This window comes from Paroedura picta, chromosome 4 (genome assembly GCF_049243985.1).
Source record: "Paroedura picta isolate Pp20150507F chromosome 4, Ppicta_v3.0, whole genome shotgun sequence".
Classification (NCBI taxonomy): Eukaryota; Metazoa; Chordata; class Lepidosauria; order Squamata; family Gekkonidae; genus Paroedura; species Paroedura picta.
The window spans coordinates 67843712-67862050 of NC_135372.1; the positions used below are offsets into that span (position 1 = coordinate 67843712).

General features: G+C 42.4%; 2 protein-coding genes across 8 annotated transcripts in view; one reads left to right on the forward strand and one right to left on the reverse strand.

Annotated features, from left to right (window-relative positions):
- MIGA1 (mitoguardin 1) overlaps positions 1 to 5594 on the reverse strand; it is a 41029-nt gene extending 35435 nt beyond the window's left edge. Inside the window, exons 1-3 of one of the 2 annotated variants that reach the window (XM_077333288.1) lie at positions 5340 to 5594; positions 4062 to 4233; positions 284 to 461 (exon numbers count right to left, since the gene is read on the reverse strand). In XM_077333288.1, coding sequence (XP_077189403.1) covers positions 284 to 461; positions 4062 to 4160 — 277 coding nt within the window. In that variant the 5' untranslated portion in view covers positions 4161 to 4233; positions 5340 to 5594. Of the gene's footprint in view, positions 1 to 283; positions 462 to 4061; positions 4234 to 5262 lie in introns of both variants that reach the window. The other variant, XM_077333289.1, reaches the window with a different exon arrangement.
- A 1015-nt stretch (positions 5595 to 6609) lies between these two features.
- USP33 (ubiquitin specific peptidase 33) overlaps positions 6610 to 18339 on the forward strand; it is a 53383-nt gene continuing 41653 nt past the window's right edge. The window contains exons 1-3 of one of the 6 annotated variants that reach the window (XM_077333278.1): positions 6610 to 6629; positions 15816 to 15935; positions 16861 to 16914. In XM_077333278.1, coding sequence (XP_077189393.1) covers positions 15855 to 15935; positions 16861 to 16914 — 135 coding nt within the window. In that variant the 5' untranslated portion in view covers positions 6610 to 6629; positions 15816 to 15854. Of the gene's footprint in view, positions 6630 to 6934; positions 7160 to 7184; positions 7325 to 15815; positions 15936 to 16860; positions 16915 to 18339 lie in introns of those variants that run through there. The other 5 variants (XM_077333275.1, XM_077333279.1, XM_077333276.1 and 2 more) reach the window with 5 other exon arrangements.

Sequence of the window (18339 nt, forward strand, 5' to 3'; positions counted from 1 at the left end):
CCCACTGCCTTTTCTCATAATTCCAAAAGGCTAAATGTTGGCTTAAGAGCTGTCAGTTCCTGATTGCCAATACTGAATTGGTAGTCTACAATAGTTTGGACACCTAACTCTAAGGTTAGTATAGCTTCATGAGTTTTTTATTCAAGAGTATAGTTTTCTATGTATTAAGAGCCTTCATCCTCCTAAACATGTGTACTTGGTAAGTCTTTCTGATATCAACTGCATCTACTTCCAAGGAACTCTAATGTGTAGAAGTTTAGCTTTCTGCAAACAGGTCACATACCTTTTTCTGATGCAGCTGTTTTTGCATACTCTAAAACCACACGACCTGGTTCCCATTGAGATAATTTCCTGTTTTTCTTTCCACGTTTTCTTTTGAAGTGATGGGCAAGGAAAAGCACCGATATTGCACTCACTGCAGTTACCACAATAAGCTTCTTCAGACCTGTTGGGATCTTAACCTTTATATCAAAAAGAAGACTATATCACTTCTTCTATTTAAACCGAACAACAATTGTTGATATTTTTAACAATACATATTATAATATACAGAATTTCATCAAGGTTTCTTTAGCACACTTGCTAAATGTTTGACTTAAAGCCCTCTTCCTTGTGTAATACATTTTGCCAAAATAAATACAAATGTATTTATCTCACCGTTTATATAAATTATGCATGGTATTCTGGCAATCATACTGTCCTAAATAAAAACCCAGTTTTCACTTGCAGATAGAGAAAAGTGATGGATGAACACATTGCTGAGTTGAAGTTTATCATTTACGATTTTGTTTCTTAAAGCCAAACAAAACTAAATCATCATGCCCTGAGTAGTATAGGGCACATACTGGACACAATGTATTCATTGAACACTTTTGGATACAATTTCCTTGAACATGGTATCTTTCCAAAAGACATGCCTAGTATTATGCTTAAAGGAGTAATGCTCTAGTAGTTGTCTTTACAACTTCATTCCATATAAACATTTACAGAACAAACGTGAGGTTTTTTTCAGTAAGAGCTCGAGATAACTACCAATAAACTTTGCAGACATCTGTTCTTCTAATAAACCCAGTCAGAACAGAAGCAGGAGCAAGCTATTATCTCTAGCGACCTTATCCTAAATATATATTTCATAGAAACAAATCGTATTGAGTTTGATAGGTGCTGCTTAACAATGGAGCATAAGCCACGGAGCTCTTTACTAATGGCCATGGTTTGGATTGTTGCAGTTGGTCATGACTGTATTTAAGAGGCAAATAAATGAATTGAAGCATGAATTATGTAATTCACTCACATTATTATTTATTTTATTCATTTAGATTTTTATACCGCCATTCCCTATGGCTCTGGGCGGTTTACATAAAACATATTGGAACATTTACATAGAACACTCTCAAAATCAATATAACAATAACAATAACATACCAACTAGAACAATTACTTTATTTGACACATGCAGATTTGTTGTTTCTTAAGGTATATGGAGGGTAGAACAATTTCAATGAAATTTAATTTTTTAATTATAATGAAAAAGACTTAACTATTTTTAATGATTTCCCCAGATTTTATAATATGTATGTATGCTAGCTGGTTGATGTGATAATTGAAACATGTTCATTTGCAGTTACATAAAATGCACTCATCAGAAGCACTCTACAAAGCCTCTCATAGAATCATAGAGTTGGAAGGGGCCATACAGGCCATCTAGTCCAACCCCCTGCTCAATGCAGGATAAGCCCAAAGTATCCTAAAGCATCCAAGAAAAGTGTGTATCCAACCTTTGCTTGAAGACTGCCAGTGAGGGGGAGCTCACCACCTCCTTAGGCAGCCTATTCCACTGCTGAACTACTCTGACTGTGAAATTTTTCCCCCTGATATCTAGCTTATATCGTTGTACTTGTAGTTTAAACCCATTACTACTCTCAATAGCCAGCACATATGGTTAGTGCACAGCACAGTTAGGGATAAAAGGAAACTAATTGTGAATTCGATGCGTTTATTCCTTACTTGATGACAAGCCTAGAATTTGACGAAGAGAGCTAGTAAACACTGGAAAGTAAATAGGCTGGGAAGTAAATAGTACATGATGGTGAAATACACTTTAGCAGAGTTTTCTTTAATGTCCGGCTTTTCACTACCTGAAGGAGTCCTAAAATGGCTTTACAAACACTTTTCCCTTCATCTCCCCACAACAGACACCCTGTGAGGACAGCGTTGCAGGCACAAGGCACGAAGCAGAAAAAATTAATTTGCAAAGAGCAGAGAGCTGCACATTTACTCATGGCGGTCTTTGAAATATTGAGGCTTATATTGTTTTAGGGGGTAATTTTATTAGGGGTTTTATGCACGTTTTGTAACCCGCCACGAGCCTTTTGGGAGTGGCGGGCTAGAAACTTAAATAATAATAATAATAGTAATAATATCCACTCCAAGATATTGTGGGGGAAAGATAGGGTCACCACGAATCAATCATGCTCATTGCAAAGGCAAAATTTAAAGTACCCAAAATAAAAATGCAAATCGAATTCAGCGTAGAATGGAGGGATTCATTCAAACTGGGACTCGGTAAAAAGCCCCGTGCAGATTATACCGTGTGATAATTTGCTTATTCCAGGTTTTTTTTAAAAAAAGAAAGCCCACAATACCGCAAAATAAGACCTACAATACTAACTTCAAAAGTCAGACATTTCACTGAGTTTTTCTTTTTATACTAAAGAATTAAGCATTAATTTAGAACAAGACACAGGAAGATCTGTGAATGGTTCTCCCAAGCACTTCAACTCGTGAACAGCAAGTCCTGGAGTACATGGAATACACAGGAAGGAATGGTTTTACCTTTTGCTCCTGCACAGTTTTCTGGACTTTCTTCCAGAATCTTGCTGGAGCTTCTATTTTCCTTTCCTGTATGTTTCTCCATTAAGGCATCACCTGAAGAACCAAAGTGGGGAAGATAACCCCCTTCCCTGCCTATACAAACCAAGGCCCCCACAACCGTTATGTGCCAAACATGTTCAGGAGGTTAGTTTCCAGGTCACAGACATTTTGTGTAGTTTGACCGACAACTTGTAAACTTGTGTTTCTATAAATGATTTGTACTTTACTGGATGCAAATATTATGTATGTATCTGAATTACTTTTGCAGTTAACATCTTACCAACTAATCTGTGTGATTCAAAATACATTCTCATTCTGCACACATTCTCAAATTGCTTCTGTGGTAGGATTAATTGAATAAACTTTTAAAATAATTTTCACTCTCTTTACAGCTGTTTGAACCTTTGCCCTCTACTTCTAGACACAAGGTGGCTAACTTTACTCCCTGGACAGATTTAACAGCAGTTAGCAGCCAGAACATCATCAAAGCCTGTTCTAAGGTCAAATGTTGGACACATATTCCCAAAGTAACAAATGACAGTTCTAAATTGATTTTTACTAGCTTTCCCCAGAGCATGATAAATAACTGTCATCATTAACACAAACACCTTACATATTATTATGCCATAATCAACAGCCAAATATACAGTACCACGAAGGCTGCAGAAAACTGGGTAAAGTATTTAAAACTGTATGCTGATAAGAAAACCAAGATTCAAGGATGTGGAAGAATTTAGACTCTATTTACCACTAAAGAATAAAAGCTGTCAGAACTCTCCATTTAGTTTGTGCTTTTTTCTTTCAACAGTCAAATCTGTAAACTCATTAACATCATTTACTCCGCAAAGCATATTTTGAAACTGAGTGGATGCTATGGCAACTAATGCAATTTCCTTAGACCACAACATGGAAAAATAGAGTATTGGTTTTTCAAATATATCTGTGCATTTACTTGAATAGATATGGTATTGCAGAGGCTTCTGATTAACTTTTGCTCTCTGACATATATAACCAACTGAAGTTTATCAGATGTACAACTGTTCTTAAATTGAAATTATTTGGAAGTTAACTCCAGGCAATTATACACATATATATGCTATTTCCCAAACAGGAATACACAGAAGAAGTAGCTGATTAAATGAAATAGTGTTAGGTAACAAAGCACCAACATCTCAACTCTGTATTACCTGATTTAGAGAAGAATACCAAGAGAGGGGAAGATCGAACACTCGTAAAGCTACTGTCTTCAAAGAAAACTGCGTCTCTCTGAAACCATCTTCTGACATGGCTCCTTCTTTCCCATAGCATCATTATGTAATTAAGTCAAAATCATATTACCAACACAGTGTTGGATTTAGTCTGCGAACAAGGTAGATATATTAGACTGTACAATAATTCAGTCCTTTCAGTGGCTTCAGTCTTCTTCTCAGGGTTCAAAGTTTACCTAGAGAGGGCTTGCAGTAGAATGCCATTACTGAGAAAACAAGATTAAGGGAACACCCTTCAAACTCTTCTGTAAAAGCTAACAACTGTGCAAAAGAATAGATATGGTAACTGGATCCAGAAACTTGTGTAAATTCACTTTCTCAAGGAATAGCCTCCAGTACCATTTTGAAAATCATGTCAACCACAGGTAGAAAAAATAGCCACCTTATTTAAAAGGTATTTCAGCATTTTGCCCCAATTATCGGCTAGAAAGATTGATGGTATTTTAGATTAAAGTAATCTAGGTAATATTTTAAAGCTCCCTAAGCAGCTTTGTTTCACACAAAGGTATTAAAGAATCCATAAACCTCACAAAGAATATGTTCTTTCTTCACAGAAAATCAGAAACTAGAATTTATCTCAAAACTGTAGAGAAAAAAATACTCCTAAGAATTTTCCCTGGATATATGGTACTGGAGTTTTCTATGCCTCACCTACTTCCCCCTCCACCAAACCCTCAATTTGTGATATTACACCCAAATGGGTTCACACCATCTTTCTTCTCTAATGCTGGACTGCCAGCCCTGTCCCTTTTAATGTAAGTCCTATTAGCAAGGAGTGAGATGAGGAAAAAGAAACACAGCATCTAACATTTAAAATTAAGAGATACACAGCCCCATTTCATTGTTTCCAGTTGGGTTATGTACCCAGTTTGTATAACTCACTGAAAGACAACAGCTAACATATATAGTTGAATTGCAGAGGAACCTCTCCTAACGAAATAACAAAGCAGCCACTGACAAATTCAGACAGGATGGCCAAATATCCCTCTCTTTAAAGGCCACCGCTTAACCCAAAGCCCCCAATTCCATACCCCCTTTTCTCCACAATGCTACAAATCATAACAATGTCAGACTCCGAAAAATTCCGGCTCTTAAATAGGATCCCAAATTGCAGGCCTACATGATATCTGAAAAACGCAACGCGTTCATTTCCCCGGAGCATTATACAGGGCTTGGAGAGAGTCGCCGCCTGCTTACCTGCCTCCTGCAATAGGCTGGAAAATTCCCCTTCCTTTTGGCGTGCCAAATCGAAACAGCGCCTGAGAATACCAGCTTCCCCTGGTCACCTCCCAGGTACTGCATCCAACAGCTACCGCAAACCAAAACAAGCCACTCCGCGAATTTTCCTTTGCATCAGCCGTAGCCCGACGCTATTATAGGCTGCTTTGAGAGAGGAAAAAAAAGAAAGAAAAGAAATGTGGTGGAGGAAAGTACCATAGAGGTAGAAAGACTAGAGAAAACACATGCTTGGGTTTCCGGTTTCATTTGGGCTCCGCAGCTGTCTGTGTTACGATTGATCAACGTGAAATCATTCAACGGAAAGCCGGAAGGCATGAGACTGAGAAGTCAATTACAGTTTAATTAGATTGAGTTTTGCTGCACCTTGCGGTATATTTTCTTGGATTTTTTCCCCTGCTGGGAATCCAGCCAAAATATACAAGATTGCAGGAAAACGAATCCTATTTAAATTGCCCCCAAAATTGCCACTTTCTCACTCCGGCTCTGAATTAAATACAGGTCTGTTGTGCCTCGTGCGCTTGCATGTAGACATAGTTCGTCATTAAAAGAAATCGGGGCGGATGGATTTTCAAAATGACATTTAACCCTGAGTGTTTGTACATTTTGGGTATTACAGTTTATTTCACCAGTAGTTGTTAAAGCATTTATTAGAGACAAATTTTGAGTACCTATGAAATTCACCCTTTTGAAATTAGAGACCACCAACCCAAACTTCAAATATGGGATTAGGAGGATGAGAACAATGGATTACATTGCAAGGTTGCGGTAAAATATTCCCGGTCTTCTCTCTCTGCAGTATGGGGCTAACAGAAGAGTACCGCTGCTGTAAACCACTCAGTTCCTCTAACTCGGTATCTTCTAGATCTAGAAAATTGCAATAATGGCACCGGGGTGTACGTGCAGTTACAAGGCAATTTCAAAAAGCAGCCCCCCCCCCCAAAAAAAACATGCAGTAAAAACTGAGCTCAGTCACCTTATTTATATGATGGCTGTCATTTCATCATAAATCCCTGGATTTTTGCATTGTCTTCCGACTTGTATTTTTTATGACAGATAGGCTAGGCGTCAAGAAACCCCACCTTGTCTAGTACTTTTGTCTATATGACAAGAAAAGGGAAACAGCTGGGAAACCCCTTCCAGAACCAAAGGAAAGGATAACATGATGGCTGTGTTTGCCCAGAAAGCTGATACCTTGAATAAAATTGTATTGGGCTTAGAAGTGCCAGTGGACTCAATCTTCCTTACACGGTAAGTAACGTGTATGTTTCTGAGCGACATTGCTGGGGACATTGCTGGGGAGCTAAACCTCCATTCTCAATGTGTGTTCTGCATAAACGTCAAGTCCATTATTTATTCTACATCGACTGCTGCAACGATAAATGCATCGGCGATTTGCAGCCGCCACGTTCCTTACAACCAACCCCTCCTCCCCGGCCCTTAGCGTGGCTTCTCCCGTGGCGCAAAGGGGGAAAGACAGCTGCGTCCAAGCCACCATCTTCGTACAGGCTACATCAGTCGCCCTCGCCCTCTCCTCCTGCTGCCAGTCGCCATCTTTGTGCGGGGCAAGTCTAATCGACCAACTGGCGGAAGCGGTGCGCCTGCACAGACGCCGCCTTCTCGCCGGTGGGGCCACGGAGAGGAGTGGGAACGGGCGAGAAGGAAGCGGAAGGCGTCTCCTCCTCGTCCTCCATTTCCCGGTGCTTTCAAGTGCGTGAGCAGTTATCTCGGATTGGCTTTAGGAGCCCGCTGAGGCGGCGGCGCGGCTTCTCACTCTGGAGGTGGGTCCAGGGACTGCTCGGAAGAGGCAGAAGCGGCTGTGAGCCGCCCGTAGCTATTCCTGCGTCAAGTCGGGAACACCCTGAAGAGTACTTGCTTGGGCTCGAGTTACGGGTATTAATGCGGAGCCATTGAGTACACTATTGCAGGCCAAGACGCTGGTGGAGGTCAGGCCAGACTGGATTCGGGGGGGGGGGGGATCCCTTGGCCATGGAATTGGGGTCACTGTGGGTGGACAGGTAGTTGTGCGTTCCTGTATTATGCAGGGAGTTGGACTAGATGACTCTGGAGGTCCCTTCCAACTCCATGATTTTGTGATTCTATCTAGAGCGTGGAATGGAAGCTGTGGGTAGACTCCGGAGGGACGGGGAGCGGGTCTGCAGTAGGCTTGGTGGAGCGGAGTCGTCCTCTGGTCTCGCCACTGCAGTTAATTCGTTCAGGGGGTTCCATTTTCCTCCTGTCGTCGGAAAGTCTCCCCCCCCCCCGACGGTGTATTTTTAAACTCTTCCCCCCCCTCCCCAGCGAATTCTCAGTTTGTTCCTGAGGTGTAGAAAGGGCCCGGACACAAACCTTGGGTGCAGTGCCCTTACTTAGCTTTGAAATGTGCAGGTTGCTTGTCTTTAACGATTTAGTAGTACCGGCTAATCATATACAGATACCGGGTCACAAGTCGTAGCATCCCCGCCTTGGGAACCATGTTCTCCCATTGGAACCATATTTGCGTTGAAAGACAGCACCCTTTTTTCTTTTTTAAAGTCAGGAGTTCTAAGCAGGCTGGAGGCTAGGCACCTCTGGTCTTGGAAAGGAATTGCTAATTTTGGGCCAAAATCAAATATAAGCAGATTTTTGTAAAAAAAAAGAAAAAAAAAGAGTTCTAATACTGTGCTGATTTATTGATGATTTTTTGAGTACTTAGTTGCCACTTGCAATCATGTGAAGAAGTGTCAACGTATAATCTCAATGTGTGTGTGTAAGCTCTTGTAGAGTTGGACAGTTTTGATGTAAAGGTAGGAATCTGAGGTGGAAACAGGAGATATTCTTGATCGTAAAATCCCTCTCATGTCATTGGGTAGTCTTTACAATTCTTAAAGGACAGCTGCATGTGTTGAGATACTGGAAAGGGGGTGTGATCTATTGCCTGCTCTGGTTTGTATTTTTATATTGAACACTTGGGTCATCTGGTACCGAGTACGGTGTTAAATAAGAGATGCTTGATAGGCTGCCACTGTTTGTAGTAGTGCAGGGATGTAGTTCTGCAGAAAATCAATCTGCAGAATATACTGCAGGACATAAGACAAGACACTGTCCAAAATCCTTCAGGAAGATGTGGAGAGGAGTCTGTTAAAATTTTGCTATGAGTGCATCATTATCTGCTTGAGAACCTGTGAATTTGATGACATGTGTGAGACAGGGATAAAGTTTTAATAGACAATGTTTCATTAACATTTCTGTATGAAGGTGAGCTTGTTTGAAAAAGAAAAAATGTAGAGCAAAATATTCCATCAACTTGGAAAAAATGTAGAGCAAAATATTCCATCAACATGTGTAACTGGTTTCATATCTATTCTTTGTTTTGTATCTAAATGGCTAGCTCTGTATTCATATCTACTGTAATCTGTAAAACAGGATGATCAGATAGTAAAAGCATCTCTGAACAATGCTGTGTTGGATGGTGCATGTGGCAAAGATGATGGGACCATCTCAGTATTTTTAACAATTAAAATACATACATGGGGCCAAATTCAGGAAGTTTACAAAAGCACTTGGATTGTATTTACATATGAAGCTGCTTTATACTGAAACCATTGGACCATTACCTCAGTGCTGTCTGTTGTGACTGGCTCAAGGTCTAATGGGAGGAGCGAGCAATTCAGGACTTCCAGCATATGTAATAGGTTGCCCATTGAGCTATGGCCCATTCTTTTTTCCTAAGAAAATGTGCTTGAAAGAGATCAAAGGATAAATGTTTGCCATAAAGTAAGGAAACTATTATGCAGGAACTGCATTGTTGCTTCTTTAGCAGTAACTAAGGCTGAGCTAGATGGCAATGAATTTGTGAAATTGCCAAGGCCTATAATACAAAGGAAAAACAATAATGCCTTCCAGCTGCCTTGAAACTTTAAAGTAACAAAGCTAGTTATCAGCATTTTCTTATAACAAGGGAATGTTTGTAACTCAGTGGAAACCTTAGATTATACATACCTTAAGAACTTTATAATTGTAGACATACTATCCACAAGAACAGATATACTGTCAAGAACTTGCACAGCTAGAAAGACTGCAGTTTATTTTCAACCAGGATCTATTCTTTATTTGTGGAAAACCTTAATTACATGCAAGTTAGCAGTTGCACCAGTTGAATGATTCATATATTCTAATTCTTAGCTATTTATATTTAAACTGCTCACATCTGTTACAGCTGTGGTTTTTATTGCGAAGGATTGAAATGTGCACTTAGTTCAAAGCTATTATCCATCAAGCAATGAAGATGTTTGTATCCTGGAGTTAAGTTCTTTTAAAGAACCCCATGCTAGGACTTAACTGGTATTTGCTGGCATTTTAAATGTGATTAACATGCCTGTTGGCCAATGGAGAAGATCTTTCTCTGTCCTAATAGTTTGTATTTAGGGTTCCACATATGCCTGAATAGCTCTAAGGGTGGCATAAGTTTTAGTCTCTCCATATTGATGCTGTGGTTTCACGTATTACTGTGACAACATGGAGCAACCTTGTGTTGAGACACATTATGGACATTGGCTCTTTTTGGTGCATAGGGAGAAACATGGAACCCTACAGAATATTCCTGTTAGCCAGGGCACTGAGGAATATTCTCCTAGCGCCACCTAATGATATCTCTGATCCAGAAAGAACTGGAGCCTCTGAAAAGAAGTTATTCAAGGCTACTGGCCAGAATGATATGATAACTGATAGTACTGAAAGCTGGTGAGCAATTGAAGAGCACCAGTAAAGATTCATTTCCCCTCTTAGCTTGTCCCTTCCCATTCATGGCCACAAAGCAGTCATGTTCCCAGTGCCATATTGAAAGGGATCTAAGTAATCCTGGTCATCCAACAGATCTTGGAACTGCACTTCCACATTCCCCCCAAGCACCTTGTTCAGGATGGAAAGATTCAGTACTAGGGAGAAGTTCTTCAAATCCTGGACATACAGGGAATTAAAAAAACATTTTTTTTTCGTGAGGATGAATTATTGTTCAACACACCAGAGAACAGAATCAGATTACAAGATGATCTTTACAGGCTAGAAAACTGGGCTAAAATGAATTTAAATAGTGATAAATGTAAAGTTCTTCATTTAGGTGGGAAAAATCATATGCATCACTATATAATGGATGAGACTTATCTTGGCAGTAGTATATGTGAAAAGGATCAGGGGTCTTAGTAGACCATACACGGAACATGTGTCAGCGGTGTGACTCGGTAGCGAAAAAGGCAAATGGGATTTTGAGCCGTATTAAAAGTATAGTGTCCAGATCATGTGAGGTATTGTTAAGGCTTTACTCCGCTCTTATAGGACCTCACTTGTGTGTCTTGGGCACCACAACTGAAGAAAGATGTAGAGAAACTGGAGCATATCCAGAGGAGGGCTACAAAGATGGTGACAGGTTTGGAGACCAAGTCGTTTAAGGAAAGGTTGAGGGAGCTTGGTATATTTAGTCTGACCATTCAAGCCAACAGCCACAGAGCTCTTTACTACCAACAGAATCTCCAGTCCATCTCTCAAACCTTGCATCATATCCGCATGTACTTGAGGAATGGATCTCCTATTAATAGAGGTTATCTATCAGGATATTAGAGCCTCTTGTGGCGCAGAGTGGTAAGGCAGCTGCCTGAAAGCTTTGCTCATGAGGTTGGGAGTTCGATCCCAGCAGCCGGCTCAAGGTTGACTCAGCCTTCCATCCTTCCGAGGTCGGTAAAATGAGGACCCAGCTTGCTGGGGGGTAAACGGTAATGACTGGGGAAGGCACTGGCAAACCACCCCGTATTGAGTCTGCCATGAAAACGCTAGAGGGCGTCACCCCAAGGGTCAGACATGACTCGGTGCTTGCACAGGGGATACCTTTACCTTTACCTTTATCAGGATATTATCATGACATTCTTCTCCCTCCCCAGTCCTCTGAAACTAACTTACTCACGTATCCCAAAATGTAATGGCCAGAATTGAACAAGACCTGTTCAGCCATGTTTCTAGGCTGATAGCTCCAGAGTCTAGATGAGGTTTTTGCAGCCATTGACCTGGCTTTGTGTTGAACTACTTGTTTTAGATTGTCCCGGAGCTTTGCAAGAAGTGAAACGCCTATAGAAAGTGTGGCGGAAAACTTGTGATGAAGCAGCAAGAACATCTTATTGCACACTTATGAGGGCATATGAGATGGTGGTGCAGGCGGCAAAATGTGGGGTTTTTTGCTGCTGAAATTGCTTCCACAAGCTTACTCGACACAATTATTTAGGGTAGTCCAATCTCTTACTGCCCTTTAGCACGAGTGTCAAAATATTAGTAAATTGTATTTGAGCTGTGAGGCATTAGCGAGCTTTTTAGCAGACAAGGTCTTGCCTTTCTGCCAAGACCTTTCTGCCACGTTTGAGACAGAATGTGAACTGGGAGCTCTGCAGCTGCCATGGAGGAAGTTGTTTGATTGCTTCAGGTGGCTCTCTTTAACCGAAGTGGACAAGTTGCTGGGGTCAGTGAGGATGACCACTTGTTACCTGGATCCCTGTCCGTCGTGGTTACTCAAAATGGGTGACTACCAGATAGGATGACCCTTGTCATTGGGAGAGTTCCCTTGTAATTAATTTTTTTTATTTTTATTGTATATAAAGCGCTTACAAAAGATAGAAATTAAGAGAAAAAGAAACAGCCAGCTGAGAAAGTAATTGTTGATACATGTAAAAGTATAGTCTGTTATTATCTTAAAAAAGAAAAAAAACATTCAGTTCCCATTACATGTTAGTTCTAATCTAAAAGTTACTGTTGTCTTTCTTAGCCAAGTAATTGTTAATACTTATAAGGATACAATCTATTATTATCCCAAATAGTATATAGTCAGTTCCCATCGTATATTGGCCCTAACCTAAAGGTTACTGCTGCCTTTCCTGAGAGAGACCAAGTAATTGCTCGACTGTTCATCCCATTCTTCAGGTGGTCGCAAAAGGTGGAATTGTGCTCTTTTCCATGATCTATCTGCTGGCAGGTATTGAAGTATTTGTGCTTCTTCCTTGTTGTCAGGTCGCACAAAGATCTCTCTTGATTGCGTCCTCCGTGCGGTCGCCTTTGAGTAGACTCTGTATATTTTCTCAATCCGAGTCTCTTCCTCCTCTAAATAGTCTTCCAGGCTTTCGGTGCTTTCCTTCTGTTTTCCCAGATTCTTCCAAGATGCTTTTGATTTTTACATTCCTAGCTCTCTCCCACTCCTGTTGATTAACTTCCAGACACTGAATTCTCGTTTGGTTTATTGCTGGCTGAGTTGGGTTTTCATCAGTTGTTTTTTTCATACCATCGATTCTGTCTGAGAGCTCTTTCTTGGTGTCTTGGATTTCCTTTTCAACCTTTTAAATTGCTTTCAGTATCACTGAGTTCCCTTCACATAACAAATGAAGGAGCTGTGCCTTAGTTAAGTTTTCCATAGTTCTAAGCAGTCACAGATTATAAGCAGAAAGTCTCGCGAGGTCTCGCGGGAGTTCGGGCGATCAAAAATTATCAGTTTGCCAATTTCCGTGTCAAGTCAGCATCCCCCACTGAACTCTCTCCAACAAATCTTTAAACTCTCTCTTTTCTTTAAGCTCTTTCTTTGTTTGTTTAACGAGTGTATTTAGCTGGCTTGCCTCCCGTCCGAAGAGAGGATTCTCTTGTAAATTGGTTAGGAGGGAAGGAGGGGGGCTGGTGCCTGGCTCCAAAGAATAAGAAAACAAACAGAACTCACAGTCTTTATGCTGCCGACCTTCCCAGACTTTGGCTCCTGTCAGTCTGGTAAGAGATAATCTGGGAAGAATGCAGGATCAGCTGGTCGTTTCAAGCTTAAAAAGTTGTTTACGACAAGGACGCCATCGTGACCTTGAGCACAGGCAGCGAACTCAGGCCAGAGAACTCAGTCTCCGCGGATCTGTAGGACCCTCAGGATGCCGTTCCCGGTTCCTGGGACGACCGGTGAGCGAGATTTGCGTATCTGCTCAGGTCTGCCAGGTGCATTTGCTCCTGACCCTCTGCTTGGCTCAAGAGCTTGTCACGGACCAAGCTAGCACGGCGCCATCTTCAGTCGTTCTCGGGAGAGTTTCCTGAAAGGCTGAAGGAGGCAGTGGTTTGTCTCTTCTGAAAAAAACATTGCTGGACTCCACCAGCTACCACCTGATCTTGCATTTTGTGTTTCTGGGAAAGGTGCTTGAGAGCGTTGCCGTGGACCAGCTCCTAGTATTCTTGGAAGGAACTTCGGCTCTTGATCCATACCAGTCAGGCTTCTGTCCTGGAGATGGGGTGGAGACCATGCTGGTTGCCCTGATGGATGATCTCCGGCGCCTGCTGGATGGAGGCAGCTTGGCTATCCTCATGCTTTTACATCTCTCAGCAGCAATAGCCGTTGTTGATCACGAGTTGTTAGCCCACTGCCTCGCTGGATCGGGGATTAGGGGGACAGCTTTGCAGTGGCTAGTCTACTTTCTCCAGAACCAGACACAGGGTTGCAGTGGTTGAAGAGTTGTTGGATCCCTTCACGTTCCCTTGTGGGGTGCCACAGCGGGCGGTACTCTCCCCCATGCTTTTTAACATCTATATATGCCCTCTGGCACAGTTGGTCCAGAGTTTTGGACTGGGTTGTCATCAGTTTGCGGATTACACCCAGCTCTATTTCCTGATGGATGGATTCCCCCATTGGAAAAATTTGCCAGTTATTTGGAAGCTGTATCTGGATGGCTCAGGAAGGGTCACCTGAAACGCAACCCTTCCAAGGCGGCAGTCCTCTGGCTGGGTGGAAGTGGACAGGAGCAGGAAGCATACCTCCTCCACCTGAATGGGTGCAGCTTATGGCTGTGCCTATGGCCAGGAATTTGTGGGTGATCTTTGAAGCCTCCTAATCCATGGAGACTCAGATCACAAAAGTTGCCCAAGCATCATTTTTCCTTCTGTGCCCGGCTAGGCTACTAGCACTCTACTTGTCCTTGGACCACCTATTATTATTATTATTATTATTTTTATTTCCCGCCACTCCCTTGCAGCTCGTGGTGGGTTACAGTGTTTTTAAAACCCCATTAAAAGACATAAAATATTACCAACATGGCGGAAAATCAATAAAACCTGACTCCCCCCCCCCTGCTACTAGTGGGTGGAGAAAGAGGTCCCGATGATGTTCACTTGAGATCCCAGGCCACTTCAGATCCTAGCCATGGTGATCCATGCAACGATCACTTCCAGATGAAATTTCTGTAACTCACACTATGCTGGCCTTCAACTATGCTGACTATGCTGACCCAGAAATTGCTGTTGGTGCAAAATGCAGTTTCTAGGGTCCTCACAAGGTCATCTTGGAAGGCCCATGTCCAGCCTGTGCTGAAGCAACTGCATTGGTTGCCAATTGGCTTCCAGAGCAGGTTCAAGGTTTTGGTTCTTACCTATCTGAGGGACCGCTTGTCTCTTTATGCCCCTCGCAGGGCTCTTGGCTCTGCAGGTTGGAATCTGCTGGGTGTCCCCAGTTCCCAGGAGGTATGTCTGGCCACAACCAGGGTTAGGGCCTTCTCAATCCTGGCCCCAACCTGGGGGAATGAGCTCCAAGAATAGCTGAGGGCCCTGACGGAATTGTCAGCGTTTCGGAGGGCCTGTAAAATGGAACTCTTCTGCCAGGCATTTGGTTGAGGCTGGGTCAGGAAGAGTGGCTTGCTCCCTGCATGGGCCCTTGGAAATCTGCTAGGCCAAATACTCTCTGAAGCTGCCTTCTGGAGGGTTAATAGCTTTTGCACGTGGGGGTTGGGGGAGTGGGAACAGAGTGGGTATCCTGCAGTTAGTGATTTTACTGCCTTCTGGGTTTGTTCTTTTTTTTTTTGTGGGTATTGTTTTCATGTGGAGTTCTTTAAAATTTTTAATCCTATGTAAACCGCCATGTAAACCAAGTCTCTTGTGACGCAGAGTGGTAAGGCAATCCCAGCAGCCGGCTCAAGGTTGACTCAGCCTTCCATCCTTCCGAGGTCGGTAAATTGAGTACCCAGCTTGCTGGGGGGTAAACGGTAATGACTGGGGAAGGCACTGGCAAACCACCCCGTATTGAGTCTGCCATGACAACGCAAGGGTCAGACATGACTCAGTGCTTGCACAGGGGATACCTTTACCTTTACTTTTTAAACCGCCATGAGCCGGCAAGGTCTGAGAATTTATTTATTGTAAATAAATAAAATAAATAAATTATGGTACTTGTCTTAAATGTGGTGTAGGTCAGAAAGTTATGAAATGTTCTGATTGAGAAACAAAGTAGGAAATTTTGATAGAACTACTTCATAGGTGTCCCAATTCTTTTGATCTGAATAAAATACCTTTACCCATTTATTTTTAATTTCTAACATTGGCACTAGTTACATAAGATTATGTAATTTTCCTTGTATTTACTGTAATGTTGCTTGAAACAATGTCTCAAAACATGTACACTGTTTTCTTTCAAAGATGTAGGTAGGTCCAAATTTTGAAGCAATTGCTGCTAAAATGGCAGCACTCAGCAATGATTGTCCACATTTGGAATCTGTTGGAGAGATAACCAAGGAAGATCTAATACAAAAATCACATGTGAGTTGCAATTTACTACTTCCCTAATAGAAATTTGTTTGGTTTGAATACTGGCACCTGTATTTTAGTTCTGAGCTAAAAATACTATAGAGGTTACTTTAGAAAAAAGCCTATTTTAACTGCTTTTCTGTGCTTGAGAGAACTTACATCAATGTAAAAATTGAAACAATATATAAAATACACTGTCTGCAATGTAAAATAGACATTTGCTGCAGGCTTAAGCATAAACTCCTCAAAGAGCTCTGCGCTCCGCCACCTCCACCAGCCAGTGATCCCTGGCTCCAAGGAAGTCTGCTTGACCTCAGCCAGGGCCAGACTGGCCTTCTCTGTCCTTGCCCCCACCTGGTGGTGCCAACTCCCAGAGGAGATCAGGGCCCTAATGAAACTAAAACAGTTCCGCAGGGCCTGCAAAAGGGAGCTCATCTGCCAGGCATTTGGTTGAGTTCGACTGAAGCCATACAACATTGACTGGCCCCCAGACCTCCCTTTCTTGAACCTGTATGCTGACCAATTTGGGTCTGTTAGATTGTTTATTGTTTATTGCTAGAATGTTATTTTCTCTGGTTATTGCTATTATTATTACTGTTATCTTTATATATATATGCATAGAGTTCAGTGTACTGTTCTTTGTTTTCATTCCGTGTGAACTGCCCTGAGCCTTAGGGGAAGGAGGTTTACAAACTTAATTACTTAATATCACTAAACCTGTAACAGAAAATCAGATATTACTCTCCTGCTTTCAGCAGAAGTTTTTCATGCATACAGACAGAAGAATGTGTAACATATCTATATTAGAAGCACCAGAGAATACTGAATTTAATCAACAGAATTCTTATTTTAAGTATGTAGGGCAGGAGCTTGTTCCTCAAATTAATCAGCTAGTGAATATTAACTGACAATATGCTATTTTTATTACATTTAATAGGGCACTTGCCAGGACTGTAAAGTTAAAGGACCAAATCTTTGGGCATGCTTAGAGGTAAGCATATAGCATATGTGAGTTCTCTGTGTTCTTGTATGGAAGGCTGAAGCATCTGGAGCCTTTTACTTCAGAGATGACATGATAGACGTCTACTGAATTATACATAAAAACTGATAGGATGTGAAGGCAATCTGGCTGCGACATGTGTCACCCCATTGATCATAAGGCTGGATTTGGCTAATGTGGCTGGCTAGGTGGGTGTCCCATTTCTCCCTCACTGCTCCATGTGCACCCCTCCTGAAGCTGCATGCTTGGTGAAAGAGGACAACCATCCTAGATCACAGTGTACCATTCTTCACTCAAGGGTATAAGATAGCACAGCTTGACTGATAAAATAATTTTCTTCTTCTCCCCTAATACTAGAACTCAGTCCCCTATGACAGTGGTCCCCGGCCCGCCGCCCGGTGCCGGGCCGCGAAGGCCTTGGCGCTGGGCCGCAGCTCCCTTTTCCCGCCCCCCCGAAGCGAGAAGCTCGCCAGGCCGCAAGCAAATCGGCCGCCAAAGCGGCCGATTAGCTCGTGGCCCGGCAAGCTTCTTGTTTCGGGAGGGGGGAGAAGAGAAGCTTGCCAAGCCGCAAGCTAATCGGCCACTTTGGCGGCCCGGAGGGGCCGGGAGAGGGAGCCACGGCCGCCGGCATGGCGGCGGTGCAAATGCGTGTGCGCGGCAGTCTGCGCACGCGCATTTGCGCTGGGGCTGCCCTCTCCCGCCACTCCGGAGCAGCAGTCCGCAGCAACCGGAAGGTTGCAGACCACTGCCCTATGAAACAAATTGGTGGTAGGTTCAAGACAGACTAAAGAAGCTACTGCTAGACATGGTGGGTCGTTGACTTGTGGCATTTGTTACCACAGAACACAGTGGTAATTGTGTTCATAGATCATAGAATAATAGAGTTGGAAGGGACCTCCTGGGTCATCTAGTCCAACCCCCTGCACCATGCAGGACACTCACAACCCTATCACTCATCCACTGTAACCTGCCACCCCCTTCAACCTTCACAGAATCAGCCTCTGTTTAAAAATCTCCAAAGAGGAAGCGTGTTCCACTGAGTAACTGCTCTAACTGTGTTAAATCTTTAGATAATAGATAATTAGATATGAGCTATGATAACCAAAAGAGACCTTCACATTCAGATACATGATTTGGTAAACTTTGCTCTTGTACAGCCTCCATTAGGGATTAGGAATGGACACAAACTGGCTCATCAGCCAAAATTTGGACTCTGGCCCAAAAAAGGAGAAAAAACTTAACCCATACAAAAATACAGGAACCAAAAAAGGTTAATAGCAAGGGAAATGTCTAAGGCCTAGTGGGACAAAACTATAGGGTTAAATGAAGCCCCTTCCCAGATGATATGCACCCTCTTTCTCCCGACTGCAGAGAGTTGTAGTCAGGAGAAAGGTGGAAAAGAAAGTCTCTTCCAGG